The sequence below is a fragment of the Rhipicephalus microplus genome, chromosome X, assembly GCF_043290135.1.
Source record: "Rhipicephalus microplus isolate Deutch F79 chromosome X, USDA_Rmic, whole genome shotgun sequence".
In the NCBI taxonomy this organism is placed as follows: domain Eukaryota; kingdom Metazoa; phylum Arthropoda; class Arachnida; order Ixodida; family Ixodidae; genus Rhipicephalus; species Rhipicephalus microplus.
In genome coordinates this window covers 483,677,909-483,703,406 of record NC_134710.1, presented here as the reverse complement: position 1 = coordinate 483,703,406, position 25,498 = coordinate 483,677,909, and the positions used below count along the sequence as shown (strand labels likewise).

General features: G+C 42.5%; 1 protein-coding gene across 5 annotated transcripts in view; it reads left to right on the top strand.

Moving 5' to 3' along the window:
• Positions 1–24,586, top strand: part of Hgsnat (Heparan-alpha-glucosaminide N-acetyltransferase) — a 120,571-nt gene extending 95,985 nt beyond the window's left edge. For all 5 annotated transcript variants that reach the window (XM_075880882.1, XM_075880881.1, XM_075880880.1 and 2 more), the window contains 4 exons: positions 7,926–8,000; positions 10,312–10,382; positions 10,818–10,930; positions 16,530–24,586. In XM_075880882.1, the coding sequence (XP_075736997.1) occupies positions 7,926–8,000; positions 10,312–10,382; positions 10,818–10,930; positions 16,530–16,705 (435 nt within the window). In that variant the 3' untranslated portion in view covers positions 16,706–24,586. The remainder of the gene's footprint in view (positions 1–7,925; positions 8,001–10,311; positions 10,383–10,817; positions 10,931–16,529) is intronic.
• The last annotated feature ends 912 nt before the right edge of the window (positions 24,587–25,498 follow it).

The following is a 25,498-nucleotide window of genomic DNA, read 5'->3' as shown; positions in this document are numbered from 1 at the left end:
TCACGCTCGCTCGTCTAGGCTTTTGATCTGTAAGGTAGGCTCAACTCCTCCATCTAAACAAGAGTTAAGTACAGCAGCAGGTGTAGACTTGAAGAAACATGTCAAACAAAAAATGTCATTAGTGCTTCGACTATGGGACTTATCTTTGTCAGGGTCCTTGTCGAGAGCCTTGATTAAGCATTACAACTCGTGGTAACGCGTGATGTTGAGGGAGCTTCTCATTTACCCAGATTTGCCACTTGGCACGATGACTTATATTGAAATTTGCTTTCAAGCATCACTTAATTTGCAGCTTTGAAGTAAAGGTCTAGCCTGTTTTTTAGGTAATAAGTTTGCTTAGAACTGCCAAAATATATGAGAAAAAAAATGAAGCTTGACAAAGCAAGTCAGCCAGCAAGCTTTATAATTGCATTGCAGACAAGTGCTTGTATCGGCGCTTTGTTGATTAAGAGCTAGATCACTTAACCCTGTGAGTGTCTAATTTTTTCGAAAAAAAACTTCCACAGATGATCAAACTGCTTTATTGCGGTTTTTGAATATACGGAATGTGCCGTATAATTGGAGTTCCGCTGTGGGACGTTGCTCATCAACACAATATATGCCAAGGAGTTCAGCTGCTTTTGTTGTGCTATTGAACTGATTGATTTATACAGTCACCAACGGATTTTTTGGATTCCGAAAATTCGGACTTGGTAGATATTTTGGCTTTCACAAGTGCACCGTCAAAGTTCCCATTGCACTGATGTATTCTCACAACCGACTTTTGGACGAATTTAGGTTCCAAAGTTCGATTTTTCGGACTAAATCATCTGTTTTGAGCTATGCCGCTTGATCTGTGCTCGATTTAGAAAGCCGCCATGTTTGATTTTTTGTTGGCTTGGTGCAGTTTGGCTTGCGGTGGCTAATTGTCTGGGCCTCAAGATTGGAAGCGTGCACAATCTTCCAATTTCAAAGGCCATGTCTGACCTTTCTTGACTAGCAAAACGGCATAACTTTTCTTTTTCAATCAGCCTTATGATCATCATCAATGTACCGGAAGGTTGTTTTTATTTTCTGAGCGTTTGTTTTTCTGGTCATTATTATGCGCGTGGTCGTGTTAACTCCAAGTGTGTTTGAGTCAACGTGCGCGTCACATGCTTGCTGCTGTTCACGGTTGCTTAGCACTCTGGGGTTGATCACGGTGCTCAGCTACTGACCTGGAACACGCAGGTTCGATCGCGGCTGCGGCAGTAGCATTTTGATAGTGCCCAAATGATGGAGGCTCACGAACTGTGCGGTATCGGTGCAGGTAAAAGGAGCATGAATATTTTTGTGACCAGTATCAAGTTTTTTTTGCTTGGTTCCATGGAGCCAACAACTTTGCCGCCCGCAATGTTTAGTGGCAGCGATTGCTAATGCACTTGCCAGCGATGTTACTATAGCCCAGATAGAACCGAATATGCTCGTCCCCAAGTACAGCATAAAGCATGGCAATATTTGGGATTTTTTCAGGCTCTTCTAATCAAATAAACTTTGTTTTCATGGCTTGATCATTTTTTCGGACTGTTCAATTTTTCAAACTATTTCGCAGTCCCCACCAAATCCGGAAAATTCGTTGCTGACTGTAGGAGGACATAATTGTTTTGTGTCCCAGAAATTGTAGTAGTACCACATTTTTTTTTCTCTTTGCCTGCAATGATCCACCCCTTCCCCAATTGACAGTGCAGCCCCCACCATGTCATCTTCATGCAACTTGGCCCTCCGCCTCCACAGGTTGCGAACCTTTGCTCCTAGGAAAGTATAACAATAAAGCATACCCCCCCTCCCCTTCAGCATGTGTGGTGTTTGATACAGCTTCGCTGAGCATTCACGTTTGCAGGGACATTTTTTTATGACATGGGCATTGCATTCCTTTCTTTGCTTACCAAGCTCTAAAAGTAGTTCAATGGTATTGGGCTCTTTATTTGGCCAAAACTTAGCCAAATGGCAACACAGATCAGGGTTGCCACTGGTGGCTATTTTGGTGAATTTGAGAAGCCCATGGGAACCTAAAATCATGATTGGCAACATGGCGATCTTTTGGCGATTTTCGGCTTAGGTCTCGACTGAGTTATGTATTCTGTTCTCAGTATGTTGAAAACGAATGGGGGACAACATTTTCTCTATTCATTGTTCAAGGTAAACAGCGCGACAAATGAAGACAAAGAAATAGAGACACAAGACAGTGCAGACTTTCAAATGAATAGTTTAATGAAAAAACATATGTATACACCTATTCGCGCATGCTCTTGCATGGCGAGAAAACCAAACAAACCAGAAAAAACTGCTGTGTAGACACGAGGCAACTTGCCCTAACAACGTTAGTGGCAATAGTCTAAAATAATATTTCGTTATCAAGGAGAGCGATTGATGGTCGCCTCGCCGCGATGGTCTAGTGGCTAAGGTACTCGACTGCTGACCCGCAGGTCGTGGAATCGAATTCCGGCTGCAGCAGCTGCGTTTCCGATGGAGGCGGAAATGTTGTAGGCCCGTGTTCTCAGATTTGGGTGCACGTTAAAGAACCCCAGGTGGTCGAAATTTCTGGAGCCCTCCACTATGGCGTCTCTCATCATATAGTGGTTTGGGGACGTTAAACCCTACATATCAATCGAATCAGTGATTGACGGTTCACTGATGCAGTTTTTGCCTGCCTTTTGAATTCTGTAGGCTTCAAATATTTCCCTTGTTAGCTGGTCACGGTGCTGGAAAAGAATTTTCGTTCTTGAAAAATCTAGAGTACATCCACAGTCCCTGCAGTGCATGGCCAAGTGTGTCGATGGGGCAACACGCCGAAGGGAATTTTGGTGCTTCCTCAGTGTGTAGTTGACACACCACCCCATCTGACCAACATAAACGAATCCGCACGGGATGAGTACGCTGTACACAACTCTAACGGCACACTCTACAAACATATTTTTGTGTTTAATGGAGCATGCATTCCTTGACAACGGGGCATTTTCGACGCTTTTTCGCACCGCCGCACAAACATTGCCGGCCTTATTCTTCTTTTTCAACTATTCTGTTGAAAGTCAGCGCCCGTCTTGTGTCTATTTCTCTGTCTTCGTTTCTTACGCTGTTTACCTCGAACAATGATTCTTTACCAAGCCCCGCCGCGGTGGTCTAGTGGCTAAGGTACTCGGCTGCTCACCCGCAGGTCGCAGGTTCGAATCCCGGCTGCGGCGGCTGCATTTCCGATGGAGGCGGAAATGTTGTAGGCCCGTGTGCTCAGATTTGGGTGCACGTTAAAGAACCCCAGGTGGTCGAAGTTTCTGCAGCCCTCCACTACGGCGTCTCTCATAATCATATAGTGGTTTTGGGATGTTAAACCCCACAAATCAATCAATCAATGATTCTTTACCAACTTGCCCAGTATTCAATACTACTCAGTGCAATTTTCTTTATTTTTTGTAGTTTTAGACTCGCAAGTAGGAGGTCCACTTTACGTGCAATTCGATACATCTGTCCTGTTCCTTGTGTGTATCTCCTCAATTCGCCAAGATTCTGGAGGCACTGGCGCACTGGTGAATCTACCAGCAACCTGCAAGCACAATTTAGGTTAGGGGACTTTTCATGTGCCCCGAGGTGGTGGTGTGTATCAAGTTCTTTAGGGGCTTCAAGAGCTCTGGGCTTCTTTTAAAGTTTGGCTTCTGAAGTGGCTAAGTGACGGTTAAGTTGCATGTTCCGACCACACTTCCAGCTGTGTATAAATTGATTGTCGAATTCTTCTCTGCTGTAGTACCCCCTAATTTTATATCTTGAGTTTTAGTTTTTTATTAAAATTCTTTTCAGGCCGGCTAAGAAATAGGCATTTTTGGACAGCTTTCAGAAACTGCACCGAGGCGAACGTTTAGTGTAAGCATGACCGCACAGAAAACGTGGTGTGTGCATTGCAACGGTTATGCACTACTTTCGATTTTATTACCTTTGTTTTGTAAGTAAGTTGTTCGATTATCAAACACGTAATTGCACTCAATAAAGTTCTCGAAATTTGCAAGAGTGCTACGCAAGCCATCTCTCTCTTGTTGTAGCAACTGCTTCATCCTGTATTCGCTACAACTAAAACTGTCGCAAACATTTCTTATGAGGTGCTAGCATTCAGGGACGCTGATGATGCTTGCATGTCCTTTCTGAGTGCTACCACGGTGAAGCGGGTGATGCAGCTGGCATTAAAAAACGTCAATATAATTAAGGGGTGACGGACGGTATTGTTCTTGCATTTCTCATTGCCATATGGTGGTTTTGGGACGTTAAATCCCACATATAAAATCAAACGGTATTGTTCTTCATGGGGCTATACATAATTATCAGTCTTTATTATGCCACACAAGGAGTACAACCAGATGGCTTAGTATCCTGAGCCAATGATGCACTTGCTCAAGTATTAGCGTGGTCAAAAAGAAATGTTTTGAGAATTAACACAAAATAGACACAAGCCATATTTTTCTGCACTCAACACACAGTCATTGAACCTACAGAAAACTTGTACCTTGATAATGACATAATTAGTACTGTAAACGAGATTAAAGCTTTAGGTTTAATTTTTGCAGAAACATTGTCATGAAATAAGCATGTATTTCATTGTCATGGAATAAGCTATGTTTGCAACAAGTTAAATTCCTTCACTGCTTTGATTACCAAAAACCGTCAAATACTACCTCAAAAAGCTAAATGTTTGTTATAAAATGGATTATTTTTTATCATCATTAGACTATTGTCACCTTGTATGGGGTAACACATCCTCTGACTACTTGAAAAAACTCGGTGTATGCCAAAAGCGAGCAATTTGTGCTATAGCTAACATTCTGTATACTACTCACACTGCTCCTTATTTTGAAGCATTGAATATACTTAAAGTTAAATTCACCTACGCATTGCGTCTGTCCGGTTCGTCTTGCCATGAGGACTAACAACATACACTTCATCACTTTGTTTCGCCTAACAAGACGTCGCTATGCACACGTCACAAGAAGTTGAGACCTCTAGCTTCTGCCATTACAGTGCACTCCCATTAAACGAAACTCGGTTAAACGGAAAAGCCGCATAAACGAAACTATCTAGGCTTATTTGGTTGGTCTTCTATATATTTAAGGATAAAAATTTTCATTTTTTTCCGCTTACATCAGTTAAATGAAACTAAAACTAGCAAAATTGAAGCTAAAGCTAGCAAAGTGGCCATGGCATTCTAGTAACCATGAAACAAATACCAAAGCTAGTCCGAGCCAGTGATTGCACATGTCCTGCATGCCGAGCAGCATAGAGGAAGGAAAAATATAGGAGAGGCCATGACGTCATATTTGTGAAGCCACTGCATCGCAAACACCCGGACCTCCTAGCGGAGAAGCAGATAAACACTTCGCGATTTCCGGCGACCAGCCGCCACAGCGGCCTTGGAAGCGGTGTTTTCTGCCAGCAGCGAGTCAATCCACGAGTGCTGCTTATTTTGCGTTTTTTTTTTAAAAATCTGTGCGATGCCATGCTGTAGTGTATACTCGGTGCGAATCACATGCACCGCCGGATGTACCTGGTGGCACTTTTCACGTATGTTCGCTTCACTGTTGATGGTATTTGCATGCGGAGTTCTCAGCTCTGTTGGTTCTTACTTATTTTGTCAACTGAGAGCACATGCGAACTTTCGTTTTTACTGCTGTAGGCATCGTGTCATGTTTTTAGAAGTTGTGTCGTTCATACGGAAGGACAATAAACTTTTCTTGTTACCGGACTAAGTGTGTATGCATTGTACGGTGTGCGCTCACTGCGTGTTGTGTGCGCACTGGAAATACACACTTTACGTGCACGATCACGTATACAATACAGCTGTGCCTTCTTACCGACGAGAAGTACGTCAAGTACTAGACTGGCGTTGCACGGAATAGCTACCAAAGCAAGCTCTCAAAATTGTGCATTGCCACACTGACACTATATATGACCAAAGAACTGCTAATCGGCCCGTAGATTAGGAAATATGGCTAAGAGAGAGAGAGAAAGGCCTTGCGGCGAGCAGAACGCGTAAGTCACTGCCGCGAGAGTTCGAATACGATGATGCAGGGGCTGAATGATTTTCATTCCGACATGCACCGGTGCTTTCTGTGCCGTTGCACAAAAACACTCCACGAAGTATTTCACCATGCTGCGCTCGGGCCTGCAACGCACGAACAGTCTGGAAAAAGTGTGCTCGCAACATTTTACTGCATGCAAACCATACAATACGCGTTAAGTTAACGCCGAGACTATATAAGCAAAACAGCGCTGAGAGTGCGTCACGAAGCGTCTGCTGTTTTGTTTGCCCCATACCGGTTTGTTTGCCCCATAAGTTTGAAGTCACTTCTGCCACACTTCTTGCAATGCATTGGGATAGGATAGGGCCTCTCCTTAGTTTTTCCTTCCTTCATGCCGAGCAGCAATCGATGTCTCGTCATGAACTTGAGGACAGCCTTGAGGAACCTATCGCTGAAGTTCAAGATGAGAACCTGTGCTCAAGGGGTGATGATATGGTGTGCAATCCGTGAGCTCCTTTCAGTGGCTCACAGTGCTGCAGGAGATGCCGTAATCCTGTTGCAGCGCTACTTTAGACAGGATGGTAGCACAAAGTTCCTGCCCAGCCTTTCAGCAATGTACTCCTACTGTGTGAGAAAGTGCTTGAACAAGGCCAAGCAAATTGTTATCACCTCCTTTTTTCCATTTCAGCAATATTAGCAACATTTTTCTTTCTAATCAACTATAGTAGTATTCTATACTTCAAAATGTTTTTGTTCAGTCAGTCACAGTTGGTGTTTTTGAAATAAAGTCGTATTTCATTCATTTCGTGGGCTTTGTTTAAATGAAACTTTTCATAAATGGAACAAATTTTCTTGCCCCTTCGAGTTCCGTTTAAGAGGAGTCCACTGTATGTCAAACCATGGCAATAATTCGGTATCATTCCAACTAGCTGCACTTCTAAATAGTTACTGTAAATTTGGTACATCTACTCAGACGGCTTCAATACGCACCCTTCGCTCATTTTTATCGTGCGATAAAAGTTAGTTTTTCCACTAGCATCTCGTTGTGATAATCAGATGCGTATGCGTATCTGTTCAACGCATGACGTTTTCTTTGCCTTCATAGTACTCTGTTGGCCTAAATTCTAAACTTGTGTTGTACAGATTACAATATTTTCAATTGCGATTGTGCCTTTTTTTCCCCTTTTACCTCCCTTTATTCTTCTGAATGGCATGACTGTGTCTCATTACGTATGATGTTTCCTAAAGAATCAAATATTTTGTTTAACCTAGTTTTTACTATATGTTGCCACTACCTATATTAGTGAACTGAATTCAAATGTTGTATTTCGAGCAAAGTTTTTTTTTTCCTACTTGACTATTTGCTGCTGGACTTTGTAGGGGGCCGGAGCTTAGTCAAGCCGCAGTACTGCGGCTTTTTTTCTGCTACCCCCATATTTCTAAAGGAGAAATAAAAGCTGATTGATTGATGTGTAGATTGCGGACTTTTTTTGTCCAAATCTGAAGAAAAACAGCGATTTTTGGTGACTTTCTGCTCGTCGTTTGCTAATTTCACTCGAAAGTCAGTGGCAACTCTGACACAGATTTCTGAACCGTAGTGGGCAAGCATTCTAGGCTGCTTGTTTTTTATAGATTTTTCACAAATGTCTGCAGGGGTGTTTTCCGGGTCTCTTGAGGTGTGCTATAGGCAGGAAATTTTAGCAATCTGACAATGGGCCTAATGAAATGTCTTTGTTTATTACGTGCTGTTTGACTGTTGCTATGCAGCTATCCTAAGTTTCTTTTGCTGAATTTCTAAGCTGCTGTTTCCATAAATTTTTGCATTGAAGAAGAATGGCGATTTGGGCTAGTTGGTTTGAATTCATTGAGCTTGAATCGCTTCACCATTCCCTCCTTGGTTTCTTGCTGCAGGCTGGCAAAATCTTGCTCACATTCTCTGAATGGAAAGCTAGAGTTGTTCGCTGGTGTATCTGGGGCCTCCTTTGCGTAAGTAACACATCTTGTTGTACCCTGGACGCCCACTATTAGCTTCCGGGTGCTGCAATTTCTTAGATGCTGCATCATTTCCAGTGCATCCCAGCATAGCCCTTATTCTAGCAGCCTCTGAACCCTGCTGTTGTGTCAAAGTTGTCGGGCTGTTCTTGTGCGATACGTAGTGAACTGGTGTTCCGAGCTGACCCGAACGCCATGGAGAGCAACCATGTTTCAGGCAGAATGGCCTGGTTAAATGTGGATTGGCCACATGACGGACCTTCCAGATCTATGTTTGTTATCTGAAAATGATACTTATCTAATGTTTTGGCGGTCAATTGTTTTTGCCACCTTCAGATTGCAATAGAGTAGAATCTCACTGAAAGAAACCCAGCTGGTATAAATTTTGGTGAGATATGAACTGGTGCTATTTTCCGGCCAAATGCCATAGTGTCCAGTGAACCGAGATTTGGGTGTTCCTAACACTTGTCTGCATCATGACAGGTGATATGAACTTTGGTTCCGAAACTCTCGAGCAACAGCTAACAACAGTGTGCTCTAGAAGCACATAAAGAACGCACATGGCTGGTGCACGCAGTGTCAGAACTGTGCTTATTGTTCACCACAACCACCGTGGACGAAACCGTGGTCATGTGTGGTGCCAACGAAACTCCGAAAGTACACGCGAGTCCAATGGTCACCGAGTCAAAGCAGTGCTGCTTGCCGCAACCCCTGTGAAAGAAATCATGGAAGACATGATTATTGACACCAACAATTTAGTTCTGAAGACACGTGCTCTGCCATAGCACTCACATTGAAATTAGAACCACCGTTTACGGCACCCACCGCCCACAGAACTGCGGACACTAGCAACATGATAATCAGTAGCGGCAACGTGGCTTCAAAAGTACACGGCTGATGCATTGGTAGATCAAAGGCAATAAAAACGTTAAACAAGCATGAACCATTCCTGGAGTTCTTTGCCTATGACTACGGTGGTGCGGACGCTTAGCTTTCAGTTGGCCATAGGTGAACCTTCGATGTGCTTGTTCGTGACATTAATACAGGGAGCCAGTGAAATAATTTTTTGTATATTCCAGATCTGTTGTTTCTTTTATTGTTGCGATCTCTTCAAATGGTACTTCAACTGGCTATGTGCTGTCCTCGTGCTGGAAAATGTTCTCGTAAAAGCTGTGCTTTATGCAGAAGTTTAGCAAAAGTGGCTAAAGCCCCTTGTGGCATTGCTAGCTTCAAGTGCATTGTTTGTTCAAACCTCGTCTTTAATAGCTTGACGTACAATGTCGAGTGGATCTTCGATTACATGAAAATTTCTAACCGTGCGATCTATAAAAAATCTGGGACGTATAGCTGTCCCGACAGGAACGGCGTGGGACTCGGAATAAAGTCGGGCCGTCGCATAAACTATGTGACTGCTGGTAACTTAATTATCCATCGTGACATGGATACGAGTTTGAAAGATTTTTACTTCGACCCAGTGGGCACAGTGAAATTCGTCTGTGCAAGTTCATGAATTTGTATCAGCCGGGTTGAAATCACCAAGGTTCTACTGCACAATGAATTATTGGGTGGCAGTCCTCCAGCTATAAAGTGTATGCTAAGTCATTTTGGTTAACTCAATAGCCGGTCAATATGCGCCACTACTGATTTGCTAAGCTCAACTTTCTGTCAAAAATTTAAGGACGTAAAAAAAAAATAAAGTGGTCATTATGCAAGTACTAAATAAAATGTAATTGTAATATGTACACATGTTCTATATGAGTTGCAACCCTCTCACTGTGGTCAAAGTGACCCCAAGCCAGAACAATAAAATGAACAAACGTTAAATTGGTTCGGAAATCGCCGCTCACTGAGAGAGTTTAATTCACCACTTTTTTTTTTTATTGTAAGTGCCAATTTGCAATGTTCATGCCATTTTGAGCCCCGACAGTATGTCACCTCTTATATTTAGTGTGACTGTATGTGTTATGTGTCATTGTGAGGGGCATTTGCGAAAAAAAAAAGGGGGGAGAGGGGGCACATAGGAAGAAACCTGAAGGCAAGTGCACACAATGCACTTGTCTCATAGTTTTTTCTTCCGTGTCACCATTTTTTTTTAAATTCTGTTCACAACGGAATATGAACTTGCCCGGCACTCTGTTCTTTCGTGTGCCATGTTTATTCATTTCAAAATTAAAGGTTCTTACGCTATATGTACTCGTGATCGCAATGTGCAAGTGCATTATTTTTACAGTTGTGGCTAACGGTTTGTATCAGCTTTAGAATGCAGTATTTTTTCACTTGGTGATTGTTTTATTTTGTTTTTCAGGGTGTTATTGCTGGTGTCCTGACCAATTTCTCAAAAGAAGAGGGTTGGATACCCATTAACAAAAACTTGTGGTTAGTATAGCTTTTTTAATCAAGCTTTCTTTGAATTGCAATGTTTCTCTTTGCTAGGGGCGTAGACTGAAAGGGAATACAATCACTCACAAAATATTCAGAGTTGGTAATGATCACTTGACTGAATGACTGAGTGGAAGGATAATGTATTTACTACCAAAAGAAGTAGTCCTCATTTTTGCGAGCGGTCAGAAAGGCAAGTCACTTACGCACATGCGCCTATAATGTGATCATTTCAGTCTATTTCAGTCAGTGTGGTGCCATCACTATACTTTCAAATGGATCTATTACAAAGTGGTAAAATTCTGCAAAAAATTGTTATATAATGAGCTATTTGCCTTCTAATCCTGCCAGTAGGCTACGAATGCATACTTTTCCAGACATTCACTTGTCGCCGAGGTGTGGTTTTTTTCAAAGCGTCGTTGTTTGCTCTAGGTCGGTGTCCTTCGTTCTGTCTACAGCCAGCACAGCCTTCTTTCTTCTTGCTGTTTTGTACTACCTGGTGGATGTTTGTGGATGGTGGTCGGGTGCACCACTTATCTACCCAGGTCAGTATTTCTCCGCTTTTGTTTTTTACTAGGCTTGTGCAAACAGTGAATTTTAAGTTCAAAGGGAATTGTGATTTCGGTCAAATAATTTCAAATGTAATTTGAATTGTATATATCACATAATATAAATGAAAGTGGGCATATTTGTTATGAACTAACTAATCTGCATAATATTAAAAAGAGTTTGAAACAAGGCCTGTGCAAATGTCATTTTCTCTGCATCGCAGCCTGTGCTCCAAACTTGTGCATGCATGTGCACTCATTTACCCTCAATAAATGTCCTTCATTTTGTTTTGTTCTTATGGTAGGATCTTGTTAAAATGCTTTTTAAAATAAATTTTGTGAAAATGTAACTTCAGGATTTGGCCATTCAACCTTAGCAATCTTTATGCATCCTAGACCATTGTTTTAGTTACAGCAATGTTCTATATCACATCATATTATCAAAAGTCATCATGATGGCCTTATTCATGGCAGGCACATCATTGGGATTACTTTTTGTGGGCCATTCGTAATATATTGTTAGTCAGCTTTTTATTTAAGCTATGTGTGTGGTGGCCTTTTCTACTCATGCTGAGCTCTCGGTCCTTGCTTTAGCTTTTTTCAACTAGGTTTCTTAATGCGGTGCACATTATTTTTTCTACATGGTTTACACATTCTAGCTGTTGTATGGGTATGAAGCCATACATCTTGTCCTCGCTGAGGGCAGTATAGGTGTGACTATCACCGTCGCAAAGTATATTGGTGCCTCGGCAGCAATATCAATGTCACTTTCATCCTCATTTAGAAGTTTGAATTTCCTTTTCGTGACTGGGGTAGCAGACAATGCATTCAAAGCCTCCGCTCGCGCTTCCTCTCGTCTCGCAATCTCTTCATTAGTGAGAGTTAGAGCCAGATCCGATGCTCAATACTCAACGCCTGAACATCTCGGTTACCGATGCCACATTGCCGTTGCTCGCAGAAGCACGGTCACTGCTGCTAGTGGACGCGTCAACACCACACGCGGACCCGTAAACTCGACACAGAGACCCTTCAACACTGCATGCGGACTCAACACCGCACGTACACTCAACACTGCACATGGAGTCATTGACATTATACGTGAGCGCGTCGCAAGCGCTGGTCCAATCATCAATGCGGCACACGCTGTCAACACGGCCCACGGTCGAGTCGTAATCGCTCATATGGACGTGCTATCGCAGTCACGCACCAGCGATATGTCCCTGTCTCCCACATCGTCAGCGAGATCTCCCACGAGGTCAGCGGCGTTGGCTTCTGTGTCCAGTTTTTTTTATTTTATTTCATGATGTTCGCCGTTTTCTGTACGTGAGGACCGCTCGGTACTTCTCTTCTTTGGGGCTCATCGCAGAACGCACATGTTGCTGTGGTGACTAACACAGGAATGAACAAATCGCGCGGCCTGAGAACACCTATCGTGTAGCAGCCAGGAGCGGGAAGTGGAGGGGCTCCCTCCTGCACAAATGCGCCCCAAATGCATTCAAAACTAAGACAACCAATAAGAGCGCGCTATGAGCTGCCACGTGGCTATTGCAACCAATCGCGATGACACTTTTGCTCTTTATTGCTTGCTTTTCCTGGTCTTATTTTTGGTTGGAGAACGGCGCTGTGGCAGTCTTTAGCCCCGATCTGTCCTATTCACAATGATACAAAGGTGGCGCAAAGGTCGAGCAAGAGCCGAAGAATTCGCAGCGCTGCGGCACCTCCTAGACTGATTTTTGTCGGGGGTTTTCAATGACAACACACTGATAAAGGGCTGTTTTCTCGATTACTACTGCGTAGTTCATTATAATAATTTGACTCGAGATAAAAGAAGGTCTGAGGATCGCAAAAAAAAAACAAATCCAAAAATCGATAGTTTTGACTAAGTTATCATTACAATTGTTGCTTCCCCCATTTAAAGTAATTAAAAACCCACACGTCACCAAAAACTGTAAATGTTCACTTCAATAATATTTCAACACGAGGTAAAAGAAGGTCCAGGGATCGTGAAAAAAAGAAATTCAATATCGATAATTTTGGCCAAGTTACGGTTCCGATGGCCACGTTCCCCATTTAAAGAAACCAAGAAACCCATCTGTCGCCAAACAATGTAAACGTTCACTTCAACGAAGTGGCAGTTATTCTGTACTTGCATGGCATTTCACACCGTATGGGGAAAATAGAGCAAGGATATGGTGTCAGTGTTTTGTTTTCAGCGCCTCATAAGCTTAAGAGGCTCTGCAAAGCAGTGAACGACCACTGAGATCCTGTTGTACAATGTACCAATAAGTTTGTATACAGTATTCCTCTAACCTGCATAAAAATATACATAAGGCAGGCCGGATGCGTACTACAGTCAATCCCGGATATATCGAACTCAAAGGGGATCGCGGAATAGTTCGATATATCGATAATTCAAAATACAAAATATGCATATTTATGATCTAAACTGTAGCATTTCAGGACTTCAAAATCGTTACAAGCGCTAACATAACACTTTGCTCACAGTCAATCCCGGATATATCGAACTCAAAGGGGATCGCGAAATAGTTCGATATATCGATAATTCAAAATACAAAATATGCATATTTATGATCTAAACTGTAGCATTTCAGGACTTCAAAATCGTTACATGCGCTAACATAACACTTTGCTCACAGTATAATGAAGAACAAGGTGTGAACTGCAAGCTACAGCACTTCATTTCACGTGAAAATAGTCCGTAAACATTTCTCACTTCTTGCACGCCGGGAAGTTTCAGTCATTCTCAATATTATTGAAGCTTTTCAAATAGTGAATTTTGCTTCTTCAGCCTCAACAGCGTTGACTGCTACATGATTCAGATCACCGATGCAAGCTTTGTAGCGCGGTAGAAGGTTGATTAGCAGCGGCTGCGATGGCATATTCATAACCTCATGGGTACACTTCCGCAGCACTGGCAACAGCAGCCATGATCTCGGCAATAATGCAGTCAGAAACAGCTATGTCATCATCTGTACCGATGTAGCTGCTCACTGTCCTAGATGGTGCCAGAAACGCTAATAAGTTGCAGAATTCACCAAGGCACCGTACGCCAGCGGTCATGACGCACACGAACTTGTCACCTGGCCCGCAAGGAAAGTTTACGACGGTGGTTTACTTGACGTCACTCCAAGAATCAGTGATAATTTTTATCGTTACATGCAGGTGAACAATCACTTCAACTCCAGAATGAGGATTTATCAGGAACGCGGCGAGAAAGCGCATAAGACAACGTCGAGTTTCCACAGTCGACACGTTGCGATATTGATGTCACTTGTGCCTTTGTAGCTGGCAGTCGCTACTTTCAGATGCTTTGCTGGGAAAATCTAGAAAGAGCATAGCCTCCGAGACGCGCGTTTTAATAAATACCGAAAACACCAAAAATACGTCACCAGGTTGCACATGTCGAAGACCATACTTTTCAGGCTTGTGTGCCATTTTGCGCTACAAGGAAGGGAATGTGAACATTGCAACAAGATCACCTAGTCACTTCACATTCCCATTTTGGTGTCCTCTGCAATCGGTGCACTCGCAAGCGTCGCGCAATGAACCAGATCAGCGTGATGGAATAATACCGCATTTTCATGACATGCGCACGCAAGGGCATCAGAACTCGTTAGAACGTAATCAAATATTGATTATTATTAGCTAGTAAGAATGTACTTTCTAGGCTTCGGTGTGGCACCCCGTTTGATATAGCGCATGTCCCGCTGTGCGGGAGTTTGATATACGGACGCACCAATCCCGTACTATTGCATGATAAATTCAAGGGGATTTTTCAACTCACAAGAGTTGAAGCTTGGGCTAGTTGGTGCGTAGTCATATTTGCAAGATGTTTCAGCGCTCGAACAAAGGAAAAACAGTGCTCTTTCTGTCTACCCTGTCCTTTTTTCCTTTGTTCGCGCGCTGAAACATCTTGCAGATTTTTCAACTGTTTGATGTAATCAAGAATTCGATATATCCGAGTTTGATGTATCTGGAATCGACTGTAATGAACGTCTCGCAGAACGCAGATACAAACAACTACAAGGAGCAGGTCACTTTGTGACACATTGTAAACGATGTTCATGCATGCAAACATTCAGGGACACCATGTTGCTAGCATTAAGAGAAGCCCTTTTTTATCATAGCTGCAAAAGAGCACCCTCGTTTCATTTAATGCAGACAGAAATTAAGTTTCTTGAAAGTGGCATATGGTAGGGGTGTATAAATATTCAAAATTTCAAATATTTTTTAATAGTGTTTGCTATTCGATTCGATTCACACTGAAATTTCAACTGTTCAAACTTACCAAGAAGATATGCAGTCAACGTCAAACTGAGTATCCCATTCATCTCTTTTTTTTTTTTAATATGCTTCACCTCATCACATTCTTATAATATGGCAAAGCGGCCTTTGAGGCTCCGTTACCGTCAAATGTTGCAAAAACACTGTAATCAGTTCAGATTTTTTTTTAAATGCTTCACCTTATTACACTGCCGTACGAAGGCAAAGCTATCTTTCAGGCTTTGCTATGGTCGCTAGTTTATTGATTAAAAGATACACTGGTTCCAACATGGAGATGATCGATGTGGCAGAGGTGGGAGCTCAATTAAAGCTGTTTTGGGACTGATATTTTGGCAGAAAGTCAGAAAAATTGGATGCCTGAGATTTTTAGCATCAACGATTGGGAATGCTCTTGTATGTTGATGTCTGAGAGGCAGATTTAGCACTCCTAACTCGAACAACTTGTCTGTCACATCAGTTGGGCTTCCGCAGAAGTTGAAAGAGGAGGAAAGGCTGAAGAAATATAATCTTTGCCTTTCATCTGTGAAGTGTTGTTGGGAACAGTTTAGTTGCACCAAATCATGTACTAACACAATTCAGCCTCTGCATCGCCTCATTCTTAATAAGACAACTATGATATACTGTCCTGCCTGTGCTTCGTCAACCTAGTGAAAAGAAACGCTTTCATGTTGCTGTATCTCTTAAAAATATGCTGAGGAATCCCCTCCAACTTTTCTTTCCCGCAATTTCACTTGGAACTATGAGATAAAAATCTTAGAAATTGTCAAGAAATATTCTATTTTATTTGCACTCACACTCGAATATTTGAATTTGCTTCTTGCCAGAAATTTTGCTATTTACGCTGCTCTAACATACACTGGTGGGCCAGACATTTGTCTCTGCATATGTTAATCCTTGCATTATCTTTTTCTTCTAGTTTTTTCACCGAGTTCCGCCCTTCACCTTATTCATCCTATCTGATTGTTAACTTATATTTGACACTTTGCAAGATGTGAATAAACCAGCTGTGAGTTCGCAAACTACTTAATATGCAGTCCCTGTCGCATCCTCGTCTCGCAATTCAAAGTGCAACAAGAAAATTGTTAAAAGGAAACAGTAGCGGTATGTGTATATGGGGCTTCTTTTTATAGTTAAGTCGGTTGTGTATGCTTGGTTATGAATTCAGTTGTTGTTGGAACTGCTACTACCGCTATTTCATGATAGTATGGGAAATCGAGCTAGTTAGCACTTACTGTCAGTGATGCCATTGATGAATGGTGCAAGTTGGAAGCTAGACATATACTCTATGCAGGCATGAACTCCTTGGCCGTGTATGTGGGACACGAGATCTTGCATGGTGTGTTCCCATGGGCATGGCAGTGCCCAGAGTCTCACTGGTGCTACCTCTTCATGAACCTCTGGGGCACTGCACTGTGGGTGGTTTTTGCGTGGCTCATGTTCTGCAGGAAGCTATTCATCTCAGCCTGAACGAAAAGCCATCCACACACCGGTACCCTCGACATCTTGCTGAACAAATACCCCATGCACGTTTATCTTACTACACATATTTGCAAGTTGACTCGCATTTTGTGAGCACCTTACAAGTGTCATCATCAGGGATGACCCTGTTCGTGCATATCCTAAGGCGCACAAGGTACATGTACCTTGTGCCTGTTAGTATGTACATATGTATACTACTAGGATGTTTGTACTCTGGAGGTTAATTGTGACCAGAAAATCAGTTTTGGAGAAATGTGTCTGGAAAAGCTGACACTCTGAATGTTCTCAGTGCAAAAATAGAGCATGGTCTATGAGTCGATGCTTTGGTTTGGTACCTCTTCAACTGACGCTACTCTGTAAAATTAAATTTTTCGCCTGGTACTGCCATGTCTGTTGTCGTGGCAGAATGAATGCAGTGCCTCGAATTGGGAGATTCGAAGTTTGGCTATGTGTTCGGATGTTCATAGGAAAGGGCATTAGTGCAGCTGAAGAAGCTACTGTAATGTGGTGAGCAACATCCGTTGGGATTGCCATATGTCAAGCTGAATATGTGGTTTTGGAAAATCGACTTTCCCACGATTTTCTGCTTCTCAAGGTTCACACTCCTCTTTCCTTGTATGAAATATTGCAGTTCAGTCGACTCGCACTGTCGGTGTTGCTCTGGTACTGAAAGGGTGAAAAATTTCGAGGAGATGTAGTAGTTCTTCAAGCGAAATTCTTCGAATAAAATTTGAACAAAATGCATCAACTCCAATCTGCTATCTATATATTGAATCAAGGTGAACTGATGTCTGCTTTTTGTCTACATTTTTTTAGTTGACTGTTATCAACCCATTGTTCAAAGTCTGCAGTGTGCGGAAAATTCTTTTGTCATTCTTTATTAAAGCCAGCCATTTCTAAAGGTGTGGCTTGAAGTTGCAGGTAACATCTTGGCAAGAACATGGTATCATAAAGCACTGAGATGTGCCAGTCAGCCTAGTTTGGCGGTGTTGCATTACGATGCAGTTACATGTAGCAGTCAGCACAATTTAGTGGTCTTACATCATGAAATGTAATTATTTACCAATAAGCATAGTTCAGTGGTTTTCACAATGCTGTCAAAAATAATGCTGCTATTTTCTATACCATACTCACTTCTGCCCCAACACTTTGTATCGTCCTTAAAAAATTCGCCATCCAGATCACAGCCTTCTGTCCTACTTCAGTGGGTCCTCTTGTTCCATGTCAGTTGTGGTCAAGGTGTCGTCGACATTCAACAAGCTGAGGGGCACATTAGTGATTTATGATGGCATATCATTTCTACCTTTAACTTTGCCAATTTTCAGTACCAGCCAGACACCTTGTTGCATGCTGTGGGCATATTGAACTTGCAAATTCATACAGCATATTTATTACATGCTTGAATTTAGACCTTCTGCTCATTACTGGGCCAGCAACGAGATATTGTAGAATGAAAGAAAAGCATTAAATTTTGTGCCAATATTTAGTTAGGTGAAGAATGCAGTTACCCTGAAATTTCAAATTCAATATCTCAGAAAGACGTTGCTTTCTGTGACTTGTATTCTGATGAGTCGCTCGTAAGACTCATCGTATCTAAAGAATCTTTCTGCTGCTTTAGCTGCATTCTCACACGCTTCTGTCCGTTTAGAAACCACCCTGCAATGCACGTAACATGTGGATAGGTCCTGTGGCATGCTCAGCAGCTTAGGGGAGCAACAAGAAACTCGACTGTTTTGAGTGGCTAGAAAAAACAACAGATTTATCAATACTGGCTTCTAGACTGCTAACTGCAGTTGCACTAGGATGTGCTTGCTGAACTGAACTGCATGCTTTGGGTACTACAGGCCTGTGGAAAGCGACTGCCAAGAGTGGTGCTGCTGTAATCATGCTTGGGCAAGTACAGACACCACCTAGTTGACTTTTCCATCTTCAAAATGCTGCTATTCATTTAGCTCACAAGTGCACTTTTTTTAAGGAGATGAAAGCTGTATTTGTAAAGAAAGTGCACCTCAGGTACTACATTCGGTTGCATTAGTGTTTCCTCAGAGCGAGAAGTTCAGATTTTGCAGGCTTGGTACATTACCGTAGGCCACTGCTTGCCTAATTTGTAGCATTTTGGTGCTTATAGTTTCAACTGATGGCTATACTAACCTTGAAAAAAAGAAGTATGAAAAGGTAAGAACTGCTGAGGAGATGCAGTAACTCTTTGAGACCCTGTGAGAGAGTACGATTTGGCATGTTGGTAATCCACAGTTGTATCAGAGCAGTGTTCCTTCAGCCAAAGAAATGCAGACTAATAGAAACAAAGCATTAAATCAGTGCTTTGTCCCTGCTGCATTGCAACATGCATTTTTTGTTTTGTAGCATGAGTCTTGGTCTTTGGATGAGGGCACCAATTTTCTTTTCAGTTTGACTTGCCTTGTGTAAAATATTTGGCCTTGGTGCTGCCCATGTTGGCAGTGAATAAGCTAGCGCCTTGTCACACTTCCTTGTCTATACAGGATTGCAGTCATTGTGCATGCTTCTTTGCTTAATGTGTACAGTGCCAAATGACTCTCCTCTGGTCTTGTAAAAATGTACGAGTAGCACCGTATTTACTCAAATGTAACGCGACTACGATTATAACGCGAGGGGTGACTTTTAAGTGCCGAAAAAACAACAACATGAATTTAACGCGAGTAAAGTGGGGGCAAAAAAGTAGCTTTATTTGCTGCACATGGTAGTGGCAAAGGCATCCCAGTTTCTAAATATGAAGTGAGTTTTGTTCATTCGTCGCTTTCATCGTCGATGGTTGAGCCCTCTTTGTCACTTTCTTTCTCACAGATGAGGTCATCCTTTGTGCCATCTATATGGTTCAATATGCAGCACTTTTTAAACGCGCGAACTATCATGTCGTGCAGCAGGCTGTACCAAGCTGCGGACACCCACTCGGCAATCTTTGCGGTGCTAGGTCGCTTTATCCTACCCGTAGGTGTCAAAGCCTGATCTTCTCACATCCATTCTTCGTACAGCTGCTGCATTTTATCCTTAAAGGATTTGTTCAGGCAGACATCTAATGGCTGCAGCAGGGACGTCATACCTCCGGGAATAACGGCGAACTGCGTCCGAGTCTCCCGCATCAGCTTCTTCACTTGAGGCGTCAGGTGACTGCGAAATGAGCCGAGAACTAGGATGGAGGCGGGGTGGAGGAGCGCACCTGGTCGCCGGCACCAGACAATCTTGACCCAGTCAAGCATAAGCAGAGTGTACAGTGCTCAACTCGGCTGTCTATAACGACAGAGCGTTGTGCGCGAAACAGCACGGGTGACATCTGCAGTCGCAAAGACGCCACATCTGAGCATGCACGGCAACAGTGATGTGCCTGCCTCGCAATACTAATCCCTGTTTATCGCCGCGGATGCAACAACCACTTTGGCCGTCGAAAGCACTCTGAGCAATTCGCGAAAAAACAAAAAACAAGAAAGACGAAGTAAAACTGTTTTCGCTGTGATATGATATCATGAAGCGAGAATATTTCTTTTTTGTTGTTGCTTTATTTCAATCTTGTGATGTTGAGAGCGCTTCGACAGCCAAAGCAGCCATCGGGGCCACAGAAATAAAGAAGGGTGGAAACTTCAGGGCAGGCACATCATTGGCACCGCGCATGCTCAGATGTGGCGTCTTTGCGGCTGCAGATGTTGCTTGTGCTGTTCCGCGCGCGACGCGGACAATCACATCCCTAGGGAACAGCTCCTTTGGGATGGTTTTGCACCGGAAAATGATGTATGGCGGCAACTTGCGCCAAGCAGGCTAGCATCACGATTAGCTGCGTCTTCTCGTTGCCTATTGTCCTTTGCGTACCTGTTTCGCTGACAGTCCTTGACATAGGCATGTCCAAGAAACCGGGAGTCTGGTTTGCATTGCCAATGTGCCCCAACGGCATTTGCGACAAGCGGCGCAGGTTGAGCATATAGCACTGAAACTCCACTACCTTCGCTTCGCAATCTGCTGGTAGCTTCTGCCTTATCGACGTTGTTCGCCGGAGGGAAAATCTTCGCATGAACGTTTGTGCCAACTCACGTGAAGCTTTAAAGTTCTCCCGCGAGATTCCCTACGACTCGGGCTTTTTACTGAAGCAGCTCCAATAGGCGATTTCGGGGCTCAATCACAAACTCCGCCACTCTTTTTTCGAGTTGTGTGTGACGGCCACAAGGAGGTCCACGGAAGTCTTTTCGGCCGGGCTCGCCCATGAAGAGCGCTTCACGCTGGAGCCTTTACCCACGGATAGTAGATTCCGCCACATCTAGCCGTCGTGCCGTGGCTGAGTTCCCGATTTCCTCAGCCATCAGTATTGCACTTCTCTTAAAGTGGGCTTCGTACTGAACTCGTCGCGCTGCCATTTGCTCGAGCCGAAGTCGCGCAAGCACAAAGGAAATGAACCGCCTGCAAAACACGTCTCCATGTGCGCGTCGCAAACAATAGGATTAGATTGGATTCAATTCGATTTTGCCACTGTGCATATGTTGCCAGCACAAGGTTGAAAGATCGCTAGGTTTGTCATAGCCATTTTAAGAAACCAGTGGGGCAGCACCGCCAAGGCACGATTTGAGGTGCTTCGATTATAATGCGGACCCCCTAATCACTTTAGAGAAATTTGAAAAAAACTCGCATTACATTCGAGTAAATACGGTAATTTGCTCTGCCTTATCAACTTGGCTGTAGGCCATTTTTCTTAAACCTGGTCTTAATTTTTGTGAGCTCCTTGACAAGTTGTATTCGTGCTTTCATTTCATAGTGCGCACACACGCAGCAGCAGACACAAAACTTGTTTCCTAGAATAACGAATGTTCGAAGTCAACAGTTTTTTACGGCTCTCTCATTTAGTGTGGGAATGCTGCTCCACTATTCGAGCAAATAATGAACAAGAGATAACTTCCATGTTTCTGGCTCTATCAAGTGTATCGTAACTTGCTGCACAGAAGCGTCTAGTATTTATGCCAAAGGAAAGGTCAAAAAGTAAAACTTGCGACTCAAGTATTTGGTCTGTCATAAAAACTGCTTTTACTTGGAACATATTCCCAACTCTCATGAACAGTTGCTATGCTCCACAGGTGGTGATGTATTAAGGATGTCACTTCAGCAAGCGGAATACGCCCTAGCATGTCATCATTTACAGTTTTGTAATTATAAAGTGTGAAATTTTAATATTGTGTGCAATATGTAGTGTATCAGTATTCTTTGATAGCATGCTAGAACATTTAAATGCTTTTTATGCAGTTGGGTTTCAGGTTTCGATTCTTGAATTTCACACTGAATACTGCTGCTCGTTGAGGACAATAGCAATTGTGGATTGTTCATTTATATGCTACAATCAAGATAGTCATAGGAAAAGTTGCTGTGGTAAAAGAGAAAGTGTTATTTTGTTAGATTTAATGTTGTGTTGACTGATAATTCGAGAGCTCCATAAAGAATAAGAGATTCTCAGACCTAGTCCAACTCCGTCAGTGTACATTTTACATGTTCTTCGGTGTTGCATCTGACTAGCTCTTCAAAGGGTGTAGTAGCTTTATTGGGAGAATTAGTCTTTTGGGCTCTTGATTGGTTGAAATGCTATACTCAAAAACACATGAAAAGTTTTTACTGCAGAGACTAGATTGCCAAAGATCACATCCTGTGCAAGTGCAGGTGTTTTCTTGTAAGATGCTCTTTTTATTATTCCTAACTATGCCACAGTGTTACACTGTGCTAGAATGCTTTCCAGTGGCATAAGTGTGCCTCTCTGTATGTTGCGCATGGGGGCAGCTGCAGCAGTGGTGCTGCCATTGACCACTCTTCAAAGCTCATTCTGATGCGCCTAAGAAGCGGACGTGGTACGCGAGATTGTAAAGCATGTTGGATTACATGCTTATGTGTTAATGTAATTCAGGCTCAGTTTACTTTTTGTGTATAGTAGAAGTGCATTGGAGTGTCAGAGCTGGTTGTATGATTTTGGGCCTCTCGCAGCAAGCAAAGCAGGTAGTATATGAAGGATATTCGATGCACTGCAATTGCTTTCGCCTGGTGGGTCATTCAGGGAATGGGGCAGTTTAGTGAGCAATAAAATTTGCTAAACAATGGTTATTGTAAAACGGAAAGTTTGCCCGATGTTTGCAATTATGAAAAACACATTGTTGGCAGTGTCACTCTTAGGGTGCATATGCAAAAAAAATCAGGCTATGAAAGCTGATCAATTGTTTACACATGAAAGCAGATAAAAAAACATTTGGTGTGCAAAGAAAAATTACTTGGAGATTTCAGTCTCTAAAACAAATTTATTGCAGGCACTTTTCATTTGCACAGAGGTCGTTCCTTCTTTTGGAATCTTGCTTTGGAAGTTGGTGCTATAAATTGTGCTCAAGTATGGCATGTTATTGGGCTCATTGGTTCTTAGATTCAGTAGACACTTCTCAACTGTGCAAAGAAAAAAAAAAAACACATTAGAAACGTGAAACACTCACACAGATAAAACATCATGCTTGTTTTGGGATTCTAAAGGGGTTTCTTCTTGGTGCAGTTGAATGTGTAAACTGCTCTTACCTCACACTCAATTTGGCCTTGCGATGTTACGTTGTTTGTGAGACCATTTTTTCATTATCTGCGCTTTTACAGATACGCATGTCACGCGCTTCTTACAGAGTGGTTATAGCGCTGCAACGTGAAACGTTGGCAATGATGTGCCAGCCACCTGCTTACCTAGCATGAATATCTTCGAGTGCAAAGCACTGATGCTGCTTGTTGTGAAGAACACAGCTTTTTCTACAGTGACCTCACATAAAGTGCAACTCAAGTGCATTGCTATCTCTGGTTAGTGGCTTGTCAGCTCTCTGTACACTTCTTTCTCGCGTGGATTGCCGTTCAGAGTTCTTTGTGCCTATCAGCTGTTCTGCACCCTGGAATGTAGCAGTAATTAAGACGGCTTTGCAGTCATTGATGAAAGTCATCACGTTTACATAAAACACCTGAAACACAAACACTCGGAACGCTAAGCCATCTAACGCTTCTCTGAAAAGCTAAATTATTGTGTGCGCTTAAGCCTGTAGCATTTAAGAGTGGTCAACGACAGCGCCACCACTTCGGGTGCCACTCACAGTGACTCACGGAGCAAGGCAATACCCTCCGCCTCTCTTTGCACAGAGTTTTTCTAGTACACCGCAGTTTATTGTAAACTGCAGTTTCACTTAAGCCTACAACACTTCGCAATTTGTAGTAGTTTAAATTTTCTATGGTGGTGCAATAACAAGCAGTTGTTATTGCCTTGAAGTTTTTTTTTAATTGGTGCTCTTTGTGAGTTGAGTGCTTTTTGTTGTCTGCTCCTGATAATCAACTGCTTTACACTGCTCTTATATGCAGTCTTAGCCACATTTGGCCACATTTCTCATTGCCTAAAATGTCAAGCAACTATTAATCTTGCATTAACTGTGGCGCTGTAACTGCCTCATGACTGGTGTGTCACATTCGTGATGGTTTCTCACTGGGTCTTTAAAAACTTCTCTTTTACATCAGTTTTTCCATTGTGCATGCAAGAACTATTCTTTGTTACAGTGTTTAACGAAAGCATTGTGAGCTTATTTCACCAAATCATAGCATGTGTGTCCATTGTCGCTCTGCATTATGGACCATGGCTTTATTTTTGCCCAATTTTTCGCAAGCTTGTCTTTTTAATAAGGAGCTTAGTCAAGTGATAACATCGAATGTGCATGAACACATTATGGTGTTGGCATTTAACTGTAGTATACATGTAATCAAAATCTATTTTATTTTACTTATTTCAAAATGTCTACGACATTTCCCTTCTACGCATCTCTGTTATGGTTCCTTCCTAGAGCTGAATAAATTGTATTTTGTGATGTACGTTTGTCCTGAGTTTCTGCAGTTTTTTTTTTTGCACCACTGACAATCGAAAACTTTGGCTTTGTAATGAATGCTCTTCCAGCAGGTTGTGTGCCTTGCACTGTTTATTTAGCCATATTCCACCTAGGCTTTGTCTTGGTGTTTTGCTCCAAAACACCAAAATAACAATTTCCAGGCTGGCATGGCAGCTATAATGGAACAGCTGTGCAAGGAGGTTGAAACAGTATTTGTACCTCTTCGTTCCTGTGAAGGTAGTCAGCGCCATCTGGGGAAGCCCATACTTAGTGAAGGAAGGACTTTATGTCACCAACAAGTACTATAAGTTATTGAGGTAACATTGTGTCGACTTTCAGTTGGCACACTATATTTTACTTGCTGGTGAAACGGCCTACACATGACGTTGCCAAACAGTCACCGGTATTTAAAATACATACACTCTTATTATAATACAAAGACAAAAATTGCTCCATAAATTTACCAACCAATTTCCACTCCTATTTCTCGAAGATGATCCGATGTGCTTACCCGTTTTTTTTTATAGGAAATTGACTTTCTGTATAAGTTTCGGAGTTGCCGGCCTTTTTCGATTTACTACATAACCACTTGTGTATGGTGCAGCATTGCTTTCATTGCATTAGCACTATAAAAGCTTGTAACTAGCAAATTCCAGGATCAATCTCATTGCTTCAATGCTTGAAAATTTTAAATAAGGTAATGAAGTGATGTCAAATAATGCTGAAGAATTTGCTATTCGTCTGGTTAACATGTCGTTTTCATGAAATATTAATCCTGTGGTTATGACATTGATGAAGCAACACTCGGTGTGTTCAAGGCAAAACTCTATTTGAAGGAACCCGTGCCCGAGAAATGGAAACTCAAACTACAGCAATACACGCTGTACACTGATAGTGG